An 18,008-nucleotide genomic window follows, 5' to 3' on the forward strand; every position below is an offset into this window, starting at 1 on the left:
AACAAACAAGAATAAACAAGGAGATAAAGAAAAAATAAGGGGCAAAGACTGAAGAAATAAGAGAGTTAAAGGAGAGAGAAATTTTCATTAGTAATTAGGTAAGAGTAGGAAATGAGAAAAGGAATTAAGATATATGTTTGCAAAAAAATGATTATCTGAAACAAAATTAGGAAATTTGTGTGCAACAGAAATAAGGGAGTGGATGAAATGTAAATTAGTTTTAAGGGACCTTAGAGTGTATTTCAATTCCCCTGGTCACATAGACGAGTTCAGCTCAAAAATGTTAATTATTATGTATTCACCTTAGGACACCAGATATTTCTATGTGAATGATGCCGCCATTGCACAAAGAATTCCATAAGTCTTTCAAAACTGCCTTCAGAGTTAAATTTATGAGCAAGAAAACAAGCCTCATTACTTGATCCCCACATCTTGTTTCTGACAAAAAGTGGTATGATCCAACCTGATCATCTAGTTTATTCACCCAACAAGTAGAAAGCTTCAAATTGTTTATAGCTACTTACAGTCTCTCTACCCTATACCTACACTTTATTAAAAATCCCAGTTTGCCTTTATTCTATTACTAGTTTTATAATGAACTGGTCAATGTTTTTGAAACCCCATCTTTGTTTTAAAAACTTAGAAAATTAATAAGAATGCTATAAAACTACATGCAGTTGGTATGGAAATTATTAATCATTATTTGATGGCATTCTTATCTTATTAGCAATAATTTCACTTTCTACCTTTCTATCTACTTCTCAGACTTCATCTACTTTTTGGCTGTAAGCTCTTTGTTGGTTTTTCTCATTCTGTCTTGCTCTCTACTGTTTCTTGTTGCTTAATCTTGCTTTGTTGATGTGTATTATAAAATAACTATTCTACATGCTTCACACCCTAGAGTTTTTCATATGGTAGTAACTAAAAAGATCAAGTTAAATCCTTTAACTGGAAGGAAAAGTGTTAAAATAGTATCTAGAGGGTGAATAAGTGGCTATGTTTGTAATGCTTTAATAGACTATCTTTATAGTCTACCTTTTCAGTGGATTAAAAAAAAAAAAAAGAAAGTAAAGAAGACTAAATTGGCTCCTCTAGGCTTGCTACATGTCTTTGGTTGACAAGCAACCAGAGGTGGTGGCAAAAGAACAGAATGGTAACTGGAAAGCTGATCTGACCCAAAGCAGAGAGAAGTATATTCCCCCACCATACAAAACTAAGCAGAAAAATAAGTATCTGCCTATATTCACATGTCCAATTTTAGTCTGAGGTCTACCACTAAACATATTTACTGATTTCCAGAAGTTATTAACAATAATAATAAGTTAATGTTCATTACATAGTAATCATGTGCTAGCACTCCGCTGAGACCTTCTGCTATAATTTGGATGTTGTCCATTTAAATCTTACGCTAAATTGAAATCCCCAGTGTTGAAGGTGAGGCCTGGTAGGAGGTGAACAAGTCATGGGGGCAGATCCCTAATGGCTTGGTGCTGTCCTCACAACAGTGAGTGAGTTCTTGTAAGATCTAGTTGCTTAAAAGTGTATGGCACCCCCCAACCCCTGCCCCTGCTCTCACCATGTGAAACACCAACTCAACCTTTGCCTTCTGCCATAACTGTAAGCAGCCCAAGGCCTCACCAGAAGCCAAGCAGATGCTGGTGCCATGTTTCCTATATAGCCTGCAAAACTGTGAGCCAATTAAACCTCTCTTCTTTATAAATTACCCAGTCTCAGAAATTTCTTTATATCAATGCAAGAATGACCTAACACAACTGCTAAGATTGAGTGGTAAGCAGGACAACATGAGTCCCCCTTCCTGAAGAAGTTGATAATCTAATGAATGGAAAAGATATTAAAATAACTATTAAACAAAAGTATATCATAATTACAGTGAGTACTATGAAATAAAGTGCAGGTTGCTTACAAAAGTAAATACAGGTAAACTGATGACTATGGAAAACTGATATTAAAGTTTAGACATGAAGGATAAATAGGAGTTAGGTAAAAACCATTCCAGTAAAAGAAAACATGATGCAAGATGAGGCTGTACAGAGTAACAGTTTGGTGTATTCACAGAACACAGAGGTCAATACAGCTTGACCGTGGTGAGTAAAGGGGGAGAATGGTCATGATAAGTCTGGAGAATTGGCTAGGCATCACATTATATGGGCTATTGCAGGCTATACTAAGGATTTAGCATTTAATCCCCAGGACAAGAAGAAGCTATTAAAGAGTTTTAGGCAGGAAACTGACATTTAGATTTGCAATCTCACAAAATCTATGCTATGCAGAGAACAAAGCGGGATAAGAGTGTGTGTGTGTGTGCAGTGATTAAAGAAAAGGATACAGCCTAGGCAAGAGATTAATAGTGACTTGAATTAGGGAAGTGGCAGTGTTGATGGAGACAAAATGACATATTTGAGATATATTTAGAAGTAAGAATAAACAGGACTTTTAATTGATTGTCTATGAGATATAAGGTGAAGAAGATATTAGTGATAGTTTTCTGCTATGAGTAACTAGGGAGATAATGTATAATTAAGATGGGGAACACTGGAGAAGGAACTGGTCTGAGAGCAAGAACCAAGGTTCTATTTCGTACATACTGAGTTTGAGATGACTGTCGGTAGACATACAATTGGATTCGGTTACACAGGTGGACTATAGGCCTGGAGCTCAGTAGGGTAGTAGTCTGGGTTGAAGGCATAAACTTGGGAATTCATAGACACGCATAAATATTATTTGAACTTCATGTGAGTAGTTACAAACAACTAAGAGTGTGGAATTAGAAAGAATGAACCTCAGATATACTCACTTGAATGTCAACATTTAAGAGTTGGGTAGAAGAGGTGAAAAGGGGACTGAGAACAAGCAGCCTGCAAAGTAGGAAGAAAATCAGTAGAAATGGTCATGGAAGCACAGAGCCCTGAGTGTTTAAGTAAGGTGGAAGTGGCCAAATATGATAGAAAGTCCTTAAAGATTAATTCGCAAGATCAGCTTTAGTGAAAGACTATAAAAGATGTTGGATTGAAATTAGGTTAAAAAAAAATTGACAGTAGTATGGATAATCTTTATCATTCAAGAAATCTGACCATCAGATTATCAGTATGGATAATCTTTATCATTCAAGAAATCTGGATCACCCCTGCACTAAGACTCATTATCTCACTTAACCCTCAAAATTACCATTATCCTTATTTTATAAATGAGGACACTGAGGTTTACCCCCAGGTTATGGGACAAGCCTAATTTTCTCATCTCATCTAGATAAGCCCTAAAAGTCCTTCTACTTCCATGAAAAAATGAAAAACTATACCTCTGTTTCTGTTCCACAGTCATAATAAATTTAGCATCTTTCACAAGAACAGAAGCAGCCTGCTGCACACCCTTCCTTGTTGCACAAAACTGAAAATAAATTCATAACTTTTGTATTAATCATGTTAAAAACTGAATATACTAAAAAATAAGCTATCAACAATCCATACCACAAGTGTGGGTTTCTGATCAGAATACATTTGTATAACACTGGCAATTTTGTAGTTGAGGGTTAAATCAAACTTAAATTCAGTTTGGTTACTACTGCAGGGAAATCCAAGGACCACTTTCTGAAGTTTCACTGGTCTGTGGCTCTCATCCATTTTCAGACATACAGCTGGTCTTTCACCATCTGAAAGCCATTCTGCAATCTTTAAAACACAAAAACATGTACATTAAAACTTTCTTCTAGTAAAGTTTTATTGCTAAAAACAACCCAATTACAGATCACTTTAAGGTCAAGCTATAAAAGTATTTAATCAAGTATACTTGTCTTTTTCAATATTACATATTCCATTAATATTATTCTGTTGATATAGTGGTCAGCACTACCAACAGTAGTATTTCAAGATTATACCCACTTTTCACCATGGTAAACTTCCAATTAGTTATTATTATTTTGTTTTATTTTCCTTCATAAGAATCCAAAGAAAAATTAAAATCAATTTTGTCACAGAGACCAAATTTCTCACTATCATTTTACCTTCTTTGCTATTTTTGAAAACTATGCCTCAAAATGGCTGACATCTCTTTTGTGTTGTCCTAAATATTAGATAAATAGTAGCAAAGTAATAGTTGGTTTAGGTTTGCAAGGGATGACAAGTTTTTAAGCAAGCAACAAACACTTGAGAGGTGCCAGTGCCAAAAGCAAACTTCAGACTCAACCTAGAGTCACTAGTTAGTTTCTGGAACTGTGGTAAGCAATCTTTATCTTTACATAGCCCAGTTAATAATCAGGCTCCATGCCCTGCTATGAAACTGACTGTTGTTTTGACAGGAAGAAAACATTAAAATAGTTTCAAGGTTATCATGAGTAGGGATAAGATCACACAAGAATTTACAGTTTGAGGGGAGCAGAAGGCCAAGAATAAAGACCTTAATTTAGGGGAAAACAGAGGAAGAAGATCTGACAAAGAAACAGAGAAACAGCATTCCCAGAAGTAGTGTTTATCGCAAAGGGGAAAAGTTTGATGAATTAGAGAGTACTAGTACATAATAATGGCTTACAAATAAGTAAGAAAAATTTAGTGTCCCAATGTGAAAAAAAGGCAAATGACATAATCTGGCAAGTTTTTAAAAAAGAACTTAAAGTAGTTGATAAATATATTAAAAATATTTCCTTTAGTAGAAATCAAAAAAGCAAAAAATTTTTAAATGAGATACCACACTAAACAATAAATCCTATAAATATTTAAAAATAATAATAGCAATAATAATTCCACTATTAAACGATCCAGTGTTAGGATACAGGAAAATAGCTTCTGGTAGAAGTGTAAATGAATGTAACATTTATTGAACAAAGTGCTTCTTTAGAGTTTTATATATCCTTTGATCCAGTTATTTCATTCTAAAAGTTCACCCTAAGGAAATAATCATGGATGTTTCAGATATATTAATTTCACTCTGTTTACAATAGCAAAAATTGGAAATAATCTTCCATTATTATAGTGTTTGATAAATAAATTACAATAAAACCACAAAAATAGTACTGAAGAATATTTAATGATATAAAAATGTTTATAGATGAAATGCAGGTCAAAAAAGAGAGTATATACATTATGATTCCTACATGCTTACAAAAAAAAGTATATACATTATGCTTCCTACATGTGGAAAGACAAACACTAGGATTTAGTTTTGTTGTTTTAATAAACTTTAAATTTTTCTACATTATTCTTGACAAATATGAACAAAATAAGCTGTCATTTAAAGAACAAGAAAATGATTAATTGTGCCAAATTAACGATAAAGACAAAATATTCCACTGGAATAAACAATATAGTGGCTATTTGTGAAAACAATTTCGAAGAAGTAGTAGGGGAAAACCAGTATTATAGTAGGCTGAGAAGTAAGTAGGAGTGAGAAATTAGAGTGAGACTATTATTTTTCAAGACATTTACTTAAAAATTGAAGAAAAAATTAAGTCATATATTCATTATGAAAAGTACAATATTGCATATTATTATTTCTTTACATGTCCATGTACCTCATTAACCATGAGATCTTCCTCAAGGACAGAGTTCACATATTTTCACTTTTGCATCTATTGTTAGTGCTTACCACAATGCCAAGCATACAGAATTGAGGAGCAAGTGGTAATCATCTAAGCAATTATTTTTATTCTCCACCATACTTCGCTATACAATTAGAGTCACCTAGTTACAACAACCATCACATATTATTAGTGAAGTTATTATGAGGCACCTGAGACCCATAAAACTAAGACTTTTAGATACTAGCAAACAAGAGATGTCCACATGTCCACAAAAAATATTTTATTAAACCTGATTAACCAAATTTTATGGCCTTAATACTGTCATGTTTATGAGATCTAGCCACAACTTTCTACAATATACTTTCCTATTAAAGCAAAGTACAAAAATTCACTTTTCTCTAAGATCAAAATAACTAAGTATGTCACAAGTCATAAAAAACCTAAGAGCTCAGCTAAAATTGCAACTCACATCCTCAGCATTTGGAATTGTTGCAGATACAGCTACAAATCGCATTGGAATAACAGTGCTGGTATTTTTTAAAGTCTGAGAAACAGACTGTACAGTTTTCATTCTGCTGACTACAACTTCAAGAGTTGGACCACGATTTTCATCTTTTACAATATGTACCTAAGCAGGAAATCAAGAAAATATCATTAGCTATAGAATTATAAATACATGTAATCAATTAAAATATTCAATAAAACTAACATTCTTGCTTGGGAAAATGAGCATTTTCCATTTGAAGGGATAAAACAAACACATAGTTTGGTTGAAATGTCTTTTTTCTTTCTGTCTTATTCTAATTATCCTTTTATGTTTATGTCTGAAAGTGAATACATTCATTACCTCATCAATGAGAAACAGTCGAACCAGTTGAACCAAAGAGTTGTCTCTCCATTTCCTAGTCATGCTATCCCATTTTTCCTAGACAGAAAAAAAAAGCATACAAGTAATTTAATGTGATAAGGAATTATAATAAATATTAAGATATCAATAATATTTTTAACATGACATATTAAAATAATGGGCAATTTTGGTTGATCCCTTAAGAGTATCCTGAAAAATATTTTAAAATTAAAAAATACTTAAAGAATTTTTACAGTCTTAAAGATATTTTTAAAACTGGGCCCTCATTTATTTTTATACTCAACCACAAAATATTCTAAGTCCAAGTTTTATTACCTGTCTTTAAATTCTACCAAGGACCTCCCTCTATAATATACACTACTTAGGTAAAAGAATAAAGCAATAAATATGATTACAAAGTATCCACAATAACAAACTGTCTATTCTTTGTCAATTTTTCCAATTTGGTCATTTGTCTTTTGCTTACTGATTTGTAGGTATTCTTTCCGGGCCTTGAATTGTAGTATTTTTTTAATGTTCATTTGTTTACATTGTAAATATATGCTTCTAGTTTGTATTTTTTAAACTTTTTGTCTTGGTAAAGAAAAATAGGTATTTTCTAACGAACTAAGGAAATCATAAAGTATAAATAATACCTACTGGAGTTGTCATAATAATATGGGCATGCTGAATCTCAAACAGGTCATCCATTACTGTATCTCCAGTAAGTTCTTTACAATTCAATCCTATTGGTCCAAATTTTTCTTTCCAGTCACCAAAACGCTGACTACACAAGGCCTTTATTGGTGCCACTGTAACAGTATAAAATATTTACTTTGAACATCAGTTGAATTTTAAAATTATTTTCACAAACTTTGGTTAATAAAGTTAGCATAAAAACACACATCTGCATACTCCTAAGATTGATAAATTAAAAATTAACAATATAGGCATATTATTTAGAGCAGGGGGGTCCAGTCTTTTGGCTTCCCTGGGTCACACTGGAAGAAGTACTGTATTGAGCCACAAATAAAATATGCTAAAACTAACAATGACTGATAAGCTAAAGAATAAAAATTCTCATAATGTTTTATAAACATTACAAATTGTCATAAGTTTACATATTTGTGTTGGGCTGCATTCAAAGCCGTCCTGGGCCACATGCGGCCTGCAGGCCACAAGTTAGACAAGTTTGATTTAGAGATATCAAGGTAATAACCAAAAAGAACTAAAAATAGAAATGATTTCTCAGGCAAGTGTAACTAAAAGTGGAGAAAGGTAGGGCAGAAGATGATTGCTTTTCATCATATGGCCTTTAATGGTATTTGATTTTTAATCCATATGCAACTTTGATTAAAAAAATTTTTTAAATACAAGCCTAAGAAAGTAGAGTAAAAGTGCCTATGCACATTTCTAGAATTACAAAATGTTTGATTTGTTCATTTTGCCTGTCCTTTAAAAATTAAGCATGTAAAAGTCAAATTCTCAATTCAAATATTACTTTTTATTTATAATTCTGGAAAATGTATTTTAAATTTAATGACAAATAAGACCAGACTTTACTAGAAATATATAGAAAGCCAAGTAATTCCTAAGGCCAGAAACTGAATTTATTTCTTCATTTTGCTTCAATGGTTTTTTGTTAGTATAATTAATCATCACTCTTAAAATAAATACTTACTGTAAACAATTTTAATATTCAACCATGGCAATGGTACTTCCATTAACAATCTTGTTATAGCTAGTTCAAACACTACAGTTTTTCCAGAACCAGTTGGAGCACAAATCACAAAATTCCTATCTGTGTAAAGAAGCTAAAAAATAAAAAGTTATCAATCATGTAACGTATAGAATTTTTCACATACATTCTCAATTTGTTAAAAAAAAATCTTAATAAGAATCTAAGGAATAATAATTCAAACATTTTTCCTTTAAAGTTATAGAAATTGTAACTTTGCTCTAGAGCCTCTTCTCTCGAAAAATAACATTATTAGTATTTTATCATGCTATTTTATTTGTCAATGTAGACCTAGAAGAAAATCATTCCTGGCTGAGCGCGATGGCTTACACCTGTAATCCCAGCACTTTGGGAAGCCAAGGAAGGCAGATAACTTGAGGTCAGGAGTTTGAGATGAGCCTGGCCAACATAGCAAAACCCTGTCTCTACTACAAATACAAAACTTAGCCAGGAGTGGTGTCTCACGCCTGTAATCCCAGTTACTTGGGTGGCTGAGGCAGGAGAATCGCTTGAACCTGGAAAGTAGAAGTTGCAGTGAGCTGAGATTTCACTACTGCACTCAAATACAAACAAATCCACCTATGAAAATCACACGTATTCATTTACCAAATATTTTCTGAGCTCCTATAATGTGCTAGACACTGAGAGTGGCAGTGCAAACATAAAGATCTAGTAAATCCCAGCTGTCCCAATCTAGTGATCACAACCTAGTGAAAGGTAGAAAAATAAATAAGTTAAATAAAATACTTACATCATCAAAGGCTTTGGACTGTATATAGTTGAAATATGGAAATTCTTTGAAAATACTTCTAAATTTTGCCGCTTACAATAACATTAAGGAGTCAAATATTTCAGAATTTAAAAAATTGGTTACTTTTAATTTTAAAATTAAGTCACATTAATATTGATTCTGACAACATTTAATGATGAGGTTTTAACATTTGCTATTTGGCATCTTAAGAAAAGAATTATCATAAATTATTCATAAATTATTAGTCTCCAGTCACATTCCATATTCTGAAAAGAACTTGCAAAGTTCCTATAGGGAAACGAGATTATATAAGGGTTATACTTGAGTGCTAAATATGATGGAAGAGATGCAAGTACATAATGGCAAGTAAATCAGAACTATACTTCTGGTTTATCTTTTCCAGAGTAGTGCTTTTTCTTATTTACCTTGACAAGGCCACTTGATTTTTATCTCTTCTTTAATGTACAGAATTTCACTCAACTATTTCATTAAGCATTGATTGTACTTCATTAGCTGATGTGTTTCTGGTTACCTAATACTAAGTCTCTTTGTTTTTGATAATTTAGTTGTGTTAAGTGGTGGGTTTAATTGTAATTATCAACATACTGGCTTGGCATCACCCTTCCCCTGTAAGAAAGTTCAAAAATATTAATAGATATGAAGAATAAACTGTGCCCTCTCCAAGGTGAGGGTCTATTGAAAGATTGGGAGATATCTGTATTTACATGGTATTCTTCTTACAATATATCAACCACAGTCATTGAACACTATATACAGAATACATTAATAGATTCAGAAAGCTGTGGGAAGCTGTAAATAAAGAAAAAAATGAGTTCCTACAATTGAGACTGTCATAATCTATTAGAAGATATAAGATGGTTAAGAACATATCTGAGAACACAAGTACACAGTTATTTAAACAACTGGATTTTTATAAAGATACACAAGAACTGATGGATTGCTATAGTGATCCTGTTTAAACTTAGATCATATTACTTCTCTGATCAAATTCCTCCCTTTCTCTCCAAGTATAGGGGTATAAGGCTCTACATGACCTTGTCTCCCCACTGCCACTCCCTCCTCGCATCAGCCCCTGCCTTTACCTCTCTGACTTCAAGTCCTACTACTCTTTCCGACTCATCTCCTCTAGCTATACTGAACTCTGCTGTTCTTCAAAAACATCAGCCATGTTCCTGCCATGAGGCCTTCCCCTGCCTAGACTGTTCCTCCCTCCATATTTCCTTGGCTTTTTTCCCTCCATTAAGTGCTTACATCTGACCTTCTCAAGGTCTACCCTAAGTACTGTTTAATTCTACACCCTGAGCCACGAATCCCAGCAGTCCCAATCTAACCCCCTTACCCTGCTCTACTTTTTTCTTTTCCCATAATAGTCACCACTTTCTAAAAAATTCTATGACTTATTTATATGTTGTTACAGTTGTTGAGATCTAGCTTCTTCCCCACCCTCATCCCAAGAATGATATCTCCTCAAAAGCAAGGATTCATTGTCTGTTTTCTTCAGTGACATATCCCAAATACCAAGAACAATGCCTGACACATAGTAAGTACTCAGTTAATATAGGTTTGCAATTATTACATCAAGCAGTTAATTTATAAATCCTCATTTTACTTTCTGGTGTGCAAAGTGTCATATCTGTGCCAAACAAACACGTAATTTTGAATTTGAAAATCCATAAACTTGAGAAGGAATCTCATTTTTCCTTCAAAACATGTCTCTTTCTATCAAATATTTATTTGTAACAAGCCCACAAGTGGGCCATCATGTTGGTTTTTCTCTCATTAGATAGCTCCATATCAATTTATATTCACAAAAATGAATCTTTGATTCAGAGTAGATATTTATAGAATCAGTGTTTCAGCTCATAAGAAAACTCAACTGCTAACATCATTTATCATCACTATCAACAATTGAAATCAATTTTTGGCCTTACATTCAATAAACTCTCAGCAGTGTCACTGAAATTATGGGCAAAATGTCTGCAGAACTGAAAATGACAAGACTACTGTGGTAGGATCAACCTGAGAAAACTTCTATTGCCCTGAGGATTCAAATGTAGTAAAATATTTAAAGAGAATAAGAAAATAAGGTATGTCCAAGTAATCTACAAACTCTCAAATTATCACAAATAGCATTCAGTCTTCTACTTTAAATACATACTTGGAAACAAGGTATCAGACAATGAGTTTTATAGAAAATGAACTTTTTGGACAATAAATCGGTGGACACAAGTGTAAGCAGTAGTCCTAACTAATAAACAACAGAACCATTTCAGCTGTGCTAATATAGCATAAAGACCCTCAAAGCTCTTTAAAAGCCAGTGTCATATGGACAGACTTTACAGTACGGGATAAGGAGAATCAGCCATTATACAGATAATTAAACATCTTTAACAGCTTACTGCTAATATATTTCCTATGTTTCAATCCTATTTTGATCACCAGAGGAAAGAAAGTGTGGCAGCATTGAGACACCATGCTGAATAAAGTGCTAAACACTGGCTCTGTTTATAGTTACTATAGCAACATATATAACCCTCTTATTGATCCCTCTCCCTCATTTTTACTCAAATCAGCTATCTGCATTGGAGGGGACTTTTCATGAGAAGTCAGGCAAATATTTTCTAACCATACTTCAGAATTATTTCAGATGATCCCTGGAGTACCCAAGATTAGTTATTGTTGCTAGATTTCTCTAGCACAGCTATGCAATATCCGGAATTCATTTTTCATTTTGTCAACTAGATCATAACTTTTGTGGATGCTAGAACATTGCCAAGCAATAAGTCACTAATTATATATTCCTAAAGCATAGTTTTAATGATGATATTTGACATGCTCAAAAATATTACATGGTTTCTCCTTATTACAGAGATTGTAAGTATTTTCACCACAAAAAAGAAGTAACTGTGAAAGGCGACAGATACATTAATTAGCCTGAGTGTGGTAATTATTTTTGCAATGTTTATATATTAAAAAAATCATGTTGTACTCCTTAAATATATACCATTTTTATTTCTCAATTATACCTCAACAAAGTTGGGGGAAAAAATAAAAAACAAAAATAAAAAAACCTTTGACCTTGGTATTCATAACATTATATGATATGATCCAAAGATAACTATCTAATATTTCTTATTACTTCTTTAATCATATCTTTCCCTTCAGCCAAACTGGAAAGCTTATTCTTTCCAAACATATTTCATACTTTTTTATCTTCACCCTTGCTTATGTCTATACTTTTGCCAGAACAATTTCCTTACTTTACCTGCCTTACTTTATCTGCCTTTCAGTGTATTTGGAAATAGTCAGGTAAGTAAGTTAAGTCATGATCCTTGCCTTCAAAGAGTTCATAGATCATGGGGAAATAGTCACATAAACTGCTGGTGAATTAAAACAGAATAAGTGCACTATTATAGGCATACACAGGGTATTAAAGAAGCAAAGACAATGTTACCTCCAGAACACACAAACATACTCAAAATATTTACACTGGAAATGTTCAGACTTGAAACTTGGATTCTACGTATAAACTTCACATTAGATTTTCAAAAATACTAGATCTGTAGAAATGTCCCTAATCCACACAATGTCCCATTCTCATCCATTTCCCCTGCCCAGTTCAACCCAATGTGGCTGCTCTTTCTCAAAAGATGAGAAATTATCTGTACCTATTTGTAAGCAAATATGCTCAGAGTTCTGCCAATAATACAGATCTGACTTCTGTACTTAACTTGTCATAAACTGATAACAAACAGTTCACAAATTGAAACCAGTCTGCAATCACATCTTGAGTAGCACTATTGCACACATATTTTTTTTTCTTTTTTTTTTGAGATGGAGTCTCACTCTTTTGCCAGGCTGGAATGCAGTGGCACAATCTCGGCTCACTGCAACCTCCACCTCCCGGGTTCAAGAGATTCTCCTGCCTCAGCCTCCTAAGTAGCTGGGATTACAGGTGCACACCACCATGTCCAGCTAATTTTTTATATTTTTAGTAGAGACGAGGTTTCACCATGTTGGTCAGGCTGGTCTCAAACTCCTGACCTCGTGATCTGCCTATGTCGGCCTCCCAAAGTGCTGGAATTACAGGGGTGAACCACCGCACCCAGCCACATGTACCTCTTACATCACCAAAAAGATTAACTTTTCCATCTTTTTCTCCATCAATCAAAATAAACAAACAGAAACACAATTAAACAAAATATTTTAAAATTATGATTTAATAAATACAAAGCAGCTATTGTAAATAACTTAAAGGATACGAATTTCTGTGACAGCCTTCAAGGAACCTAAACAATCTTCTGTTACCTCTGGAAAAAAAAAAACCTACATATTTATATAAATATTTAAAAAATTTTAATGGTCAGCAGCTAGGACCTGAAATGAATATTTTTATCCTTTCCATAAAAGCCATTTTAATAAAACTAATACAACTTTTTATTGAGAGCAAAGTTAAAAATATTTTTAGCACACCAGATAAAATATTTTAACACACAGCCCAGCTTAGAAAATAATGCAACATAATAAAAAACTGCAGTAATTGCACAGATAATCTACTCACATTTACTATATTTTTACATTTTCCCCTATGCTGAAAAATGCAGATTAGTCTGTAATCACAAAATGAACTGAGAAAGCAAGAAATTACCTTGAATATCATGAGGCTGGAAAGCAACTGGAAAAGATGGTGCTTTGAACATGCCTTCTCTGATTTCAGAAGCAGAAAAAGCATTATTTGCTGTAAACACATTTGCAGAATATTGAAATTTCTGCTTACTACTGCTATAGTTCCTTGATTTCCCTTTGTTCATTTCTGTTTGTACAATTTTCACTGAGCCAATGTGAGAGTCCAATTCACTGTCATTGGAATAAGCACTCCCATGTATATTGTCAGATATTTTAAATAATCTGCAAAAAAAAAGACCCACATATTTTCTCACTTGTAACACTTGCTTGGAATATGAAAAACTAGCATAAAATTGGCCCCTTTAAAAACATTCATAGATTATGGTTTACTCAAACAAAAAAGCTAAACATTCTCCTAAAATATAACTTGCTAAGTTTACCACCAAAGTATGTCTACTTTCCTAAAACTCAGAGAAATCCATTTGTGGTAGTCAGCCTCCAAAAACGGCCCCAAAGATCCTTGCCTGCTCCTCACCCCTTTACAGTCTCCTACAAATTGAATCGTGGAATCAGGACTGGCCTGTCTAACTAGCAGAGTACTGCGGAAGTGCAAATGTTTGACTTACAAGGCTAGGTAATAAAAGACATCGCCCCTTCCCCATGGTCTCTTAGATCTCTCACTCTGTGGAGAGCTAGTCACAATATAAAGAGAGCACTCAAGAAACCCTATGAAGAGGCCAGGTGGAGAGGTACTGAGGTCTCCTGTCAACAACCAGCACTGACTCTTCAGTCAAGGACAGCAAGCCACCTTGAAGAGAGACCTGATAGCTGCTGTCAAGCTTTCAGATGACTGCAGCATGTCTAACATTTTGATTATGGCCTTCTTGTGAGAGGCCCCCAATATCTTTAGGCATTCTCACAAGACAGCCTAAGCCAAAACTACTAGCTAAGTTGTTCCTAAATTCCTAACCTGTAGAAAATGTGAGAGATAATAATGTTTACTGTTGTTTTAAACTACTAAATTTTGGGATAATTTTATTACACAACAACAGATAACTAATATTCCAGTTAAAGTCAGTAAAGTACTTAAGAGAGAGAAAAAGTCACTAGATACAGTCACAGTAAATAGTAAATTTTGTAACACCTAATAGTAGTTAAATTTAACTGAAGTGATTCAAGCTACTCAATTATATTAACATATTAAATTTATAGGAATAAATTAACAGACTTGTTATGAATTAAAAGTTGTCAGCAACTGCATTTCACGCCACAGAAGCTACCAGATAAGACAGTTTTCCTAGCCAATCAAATCAGCACTGTGTACCCCCCAAAAAAGGAAAAGATGTAAACTAAGTATATTAGCAGATTAAATCATCCCAAACTCTATATCCAACAACCACTTCAATGTAAGAACTACTTCTTTGCAAAGTTCTAAAAACAAGGAAACACTTTATCTTTATGACTGTACTGTATTATATTTGATCAAAAGACAATCTATCAAAGTAACTTGTTCACAATATCCCTAAGGGATGAAGTAACCATTAAGGTTCCTAATAAAACACTCCCATCTTCTAGAATAAGTAATGGAGACGACTATCCATTCAGGGCTGAAGATCAATTTTAATTAGCAACGGCCAGTGATTTCATCAATCTTGTCTATGAAATGGAACCTCCATTAAAACGCCTAAACAACAGGGTTCTGAGAGCTTCTGGAATGGGGAACACATCAAGGTGCTGACAGAGTGGCATGCTCAGAGAAGTTATGGGAACTCTGCACCCTCTCCCTCACATTTTGCCGTATGTCTTTCATTTGGAGTTGTACCCTTTATAATAAGCTGGTAAATGTAAGTAAAGTGTTTCCCTTAGGTCTCTGAGTCATTCTAGCAAATTATTAAACCTAATATGGGGTCATGGAAGCCTCAAATTTGTAGTTGGCCAGACAGAAATGTGGGTAGCCTGGGAATCTCATTTTCAGCTGGAATTCAAAGTGGGGTCAGTCTTATAGAACTGAGCCTTCAACCTGTGGGGTCTGACGCTAATTCCAGGAGTTAAGTGTCAACTTGGTTAGACGCCAAGTTGGTGTCAGAGAATCAGTTGGTGTCACTCAATACCCAGCCTTTACATTTATGGTCAGTTGATTTCCAATGACAGTGCCAAAACATTCAGTAGGGAAAGAACAGTCTTTTCAACAAATGAGGCTAGAACAACTGAATATCTACATGCAAAAAGAATGAGGATGGACTCCTACTTCACACAAATATTTAAAATATTAAATGACAGATCACAGACGTAAATGTAAGAGCTAAAAACTCTGAAACCCTTAGAAGAAAACATGAGTAAATCTTCATGACCTTGAATCAGGCAATAGTTTCTTAGATATGACACCAAAAACATAAGCAATCAAAGCAATGCCAAATAAGTATTACATCAAAACAAATGCATAAGCATAAAAGAAAAATTAAATAAACTGGACTCTATCAAAATTTAAAACTTGTGCTACAAAGAACATCATCAAAAAACTGAAAACCCACAGAATGGGGGAAATATCTGCAAATCATACAGATGATAAGAGACTTTGATTGAGAATAAAGAACTCTTAAAACTCAACAATTAAAAGACAAATGGCCCAATTAAAATACGGACAAAGGATCTGAATAAGACATTACTCCAAAGAAGGCAAACAAACAGCTGATAATCACATGAAAAGATTCTTAACATTATTGCTATAGACTGGATATTAATGTCCCTCCCTCCAAGTTCATTTCTTGAGGCCCTAATCCCCAAAGTTTTTTTTTGTTGTTGTTCTTGTCGTTGTTCTTGTTGTTGTTGTTGTTTTGAGATGGAGTCTCACTCTGTCACCCAGGCTACAGTACAGTGGCATGATCTCAGCTCACTGCAACCTCTGCCTCCCGGGTTCAAGCAATTCTCCTGCCTCAGGCTCTTGAGTAGCTGGGATTACAGGCACCCACGACCACGCCTGGCTAATTTTTGTATTTTTAGTAGAGACAGAGTTTTACAATGTTGGTCAGGCTGGTCTCAAACTCCTCACCTTGTGATCTGCCCGCCTCAGCCACCCAATGTTATGGTATTTAGAGGTGGGGCCTTTAGAAGGTAACTGGGTTTAGACGAGGTCATGACAGTACCTCCCCATGATGGAATTAATGCCCTTATAAATGGAGGATGAAACATGAGCTCTCTCTGTTTATACACACACCAAAGAAAAACCATGGGAGAAAATAACTGGGAATTATTGATGAGGGTCCTCATCAATAACCCAACCATGCTGGCACTCTGATTTCTGACTTCCGGCCTCCAGAATCGTGTAAACAAATGTTTGTTATTTACACCACCCAATCTATAGTATTTCATTATAGCAGACCAAAATAACTAAGACAATTAGTCATTACGAAAATGCACATCAACACCACAATGAGACACCTCTTCACACACCCAGTAGGATGGCTATAATACAAAAGACAGACAATAACAAGTGCTGGCCAGAATGTGGAGAAACTGGAACCCTCAAATATTGCTGAATGGAACTGTAAAGTGATGCAGTCACTTTGGAAAACAATTTGGCAGTTCCTCAGAAAAGCTAAATATAAAGTTACCATATGACCCAGCAATTCTACTTCTGGGTTTATATCCAAAGAACTGCAAACACACATTCACACGAAAACTTGCATGCATTTTCATAGCCATATTATTCACAATAGACAAAAAGTTAAAACAATCTAAATGTCCATCAACTGATAAGTGAATAAACAAAATGTGGTATATCCACTTAATGGACTATTATTTGGCCATTAAAAAAAAATGAAATACTGGCTGAGCGTGCTGGCTTACGCCTGAAATCCCAACACTGGGAGGCCGAGGAGGGCAGATAATGCAGTCAGGAGATGAAGACCATCCTGGCTAACATGGTGAAAACCCATCTCTACTAAAAATACAAAAATTAGCCAGGCGTGGTGGTGCACACCTGTAGCTCTAGCTACTAGGGAGGCTGAGGCAGGAGAATTGCCTGGACCTGGGAGGCAGAGGCTGCAGCAAACCAAGATTGCACCACTGCACTCCACACTGGGTGACAGAGCCAGACTCAAAAAAAAAAAAAAAAAAAAAAAGAGGAAGGAAGGAAGGAAGGAAAGAAGGGAGGGAGGGAGGGAGAGAAAGAAAGACTAATACATAACACAACATGCATGAATCTTAAAAATGTTAAATGCAGCCCTTCATGCTACAAACTCTCAATAAACTAGGAATTAATGGGACATATCTCAAAATAAAAACAGTTATTTATGACAAACCCACAGCCATTATCATACTGAATGGGCAAAAAATGGAAGCATTCCCTTTGAAAACCAGCACAAGATAGGGATACCCTCTCTCACCACTCCTATTCAACATACTGTTGGAAGTTCTGGCCAGGGCAATCAGGCAGGAGAAAGAAAGAAAGGGTATTCAATTAGGAAAAGAGGAAGTCAAATTGCCCCTGTTTGCA

The 18,008-nt window shown here is 34.5% G+C and overlaps 1 protein-coding gene across 2 annotated transcripts in view; it reads right to left on the bottom strand.

Moving 5' to 3' along the window:
• Positions 1–18,008, bottom strand: part of LOC105510277 (probable ATP-dependent DNA helicase HFM1) — a 118,647-nt gene that overhangs the window by 82,705 nt on the left and 17,934 nt on the right. Inside the window, exons 6-14 of one of the 2 annotated variants that reach the window (XM_011939956.1) lie at positions 13,536–13,795; positions 13,150–13,197; positions 8,867–8,937; positions 8,059–8,191; positions 7,038–7,189; positions 6,378–6,455; positions 6,000–6,158; positions 3,486–3,686; positions 3,317–3,405 (exon numbers count right to left, since the gene is read on the bottom strand). In XM_011939956.1, the coding sequence (XP_011795346.1) occupies positions 3,317–3,405; positions 3,486–3,686; positions 6,000–6,158; positions 6,378–6,455; positions 7,038–7,189; positions 8,059–8,191; positions 8,867–8,937; positions 13,150–13,197; positions 13,536–13,795 (1,191 nt within the window). The remainder of the gene's footprint in view (positions 1–3,316; positions 3,406–3,485; positions 3,687–5,999; positions 6,159–6,377; positions 6,456–7,037; positions 7,190–8,058; positions 8,192–8,866; positions 8,938–13,149; positions 13,198–13,535; positions 13,796–18,008) is intronic. The other variant, XM_011939957.1, reaches the window with a different exon arrangement.

This window comes from Colobus angolensis, unplaced genomic scaffold (genome assembly GCF_000951035.1).
Source record: "Colobus angolensis palliatus isolate OR3802 unplaced genomic scaffold, Cang.pa_1.0 Scaffold186, whole genome shotgun sequence".
Lineage (NCBI taxonomy): Eukaryota > Metazoa > Chordata > Mammalia > Primates > Cercopithecidae > Colobus > Colobus angolensis.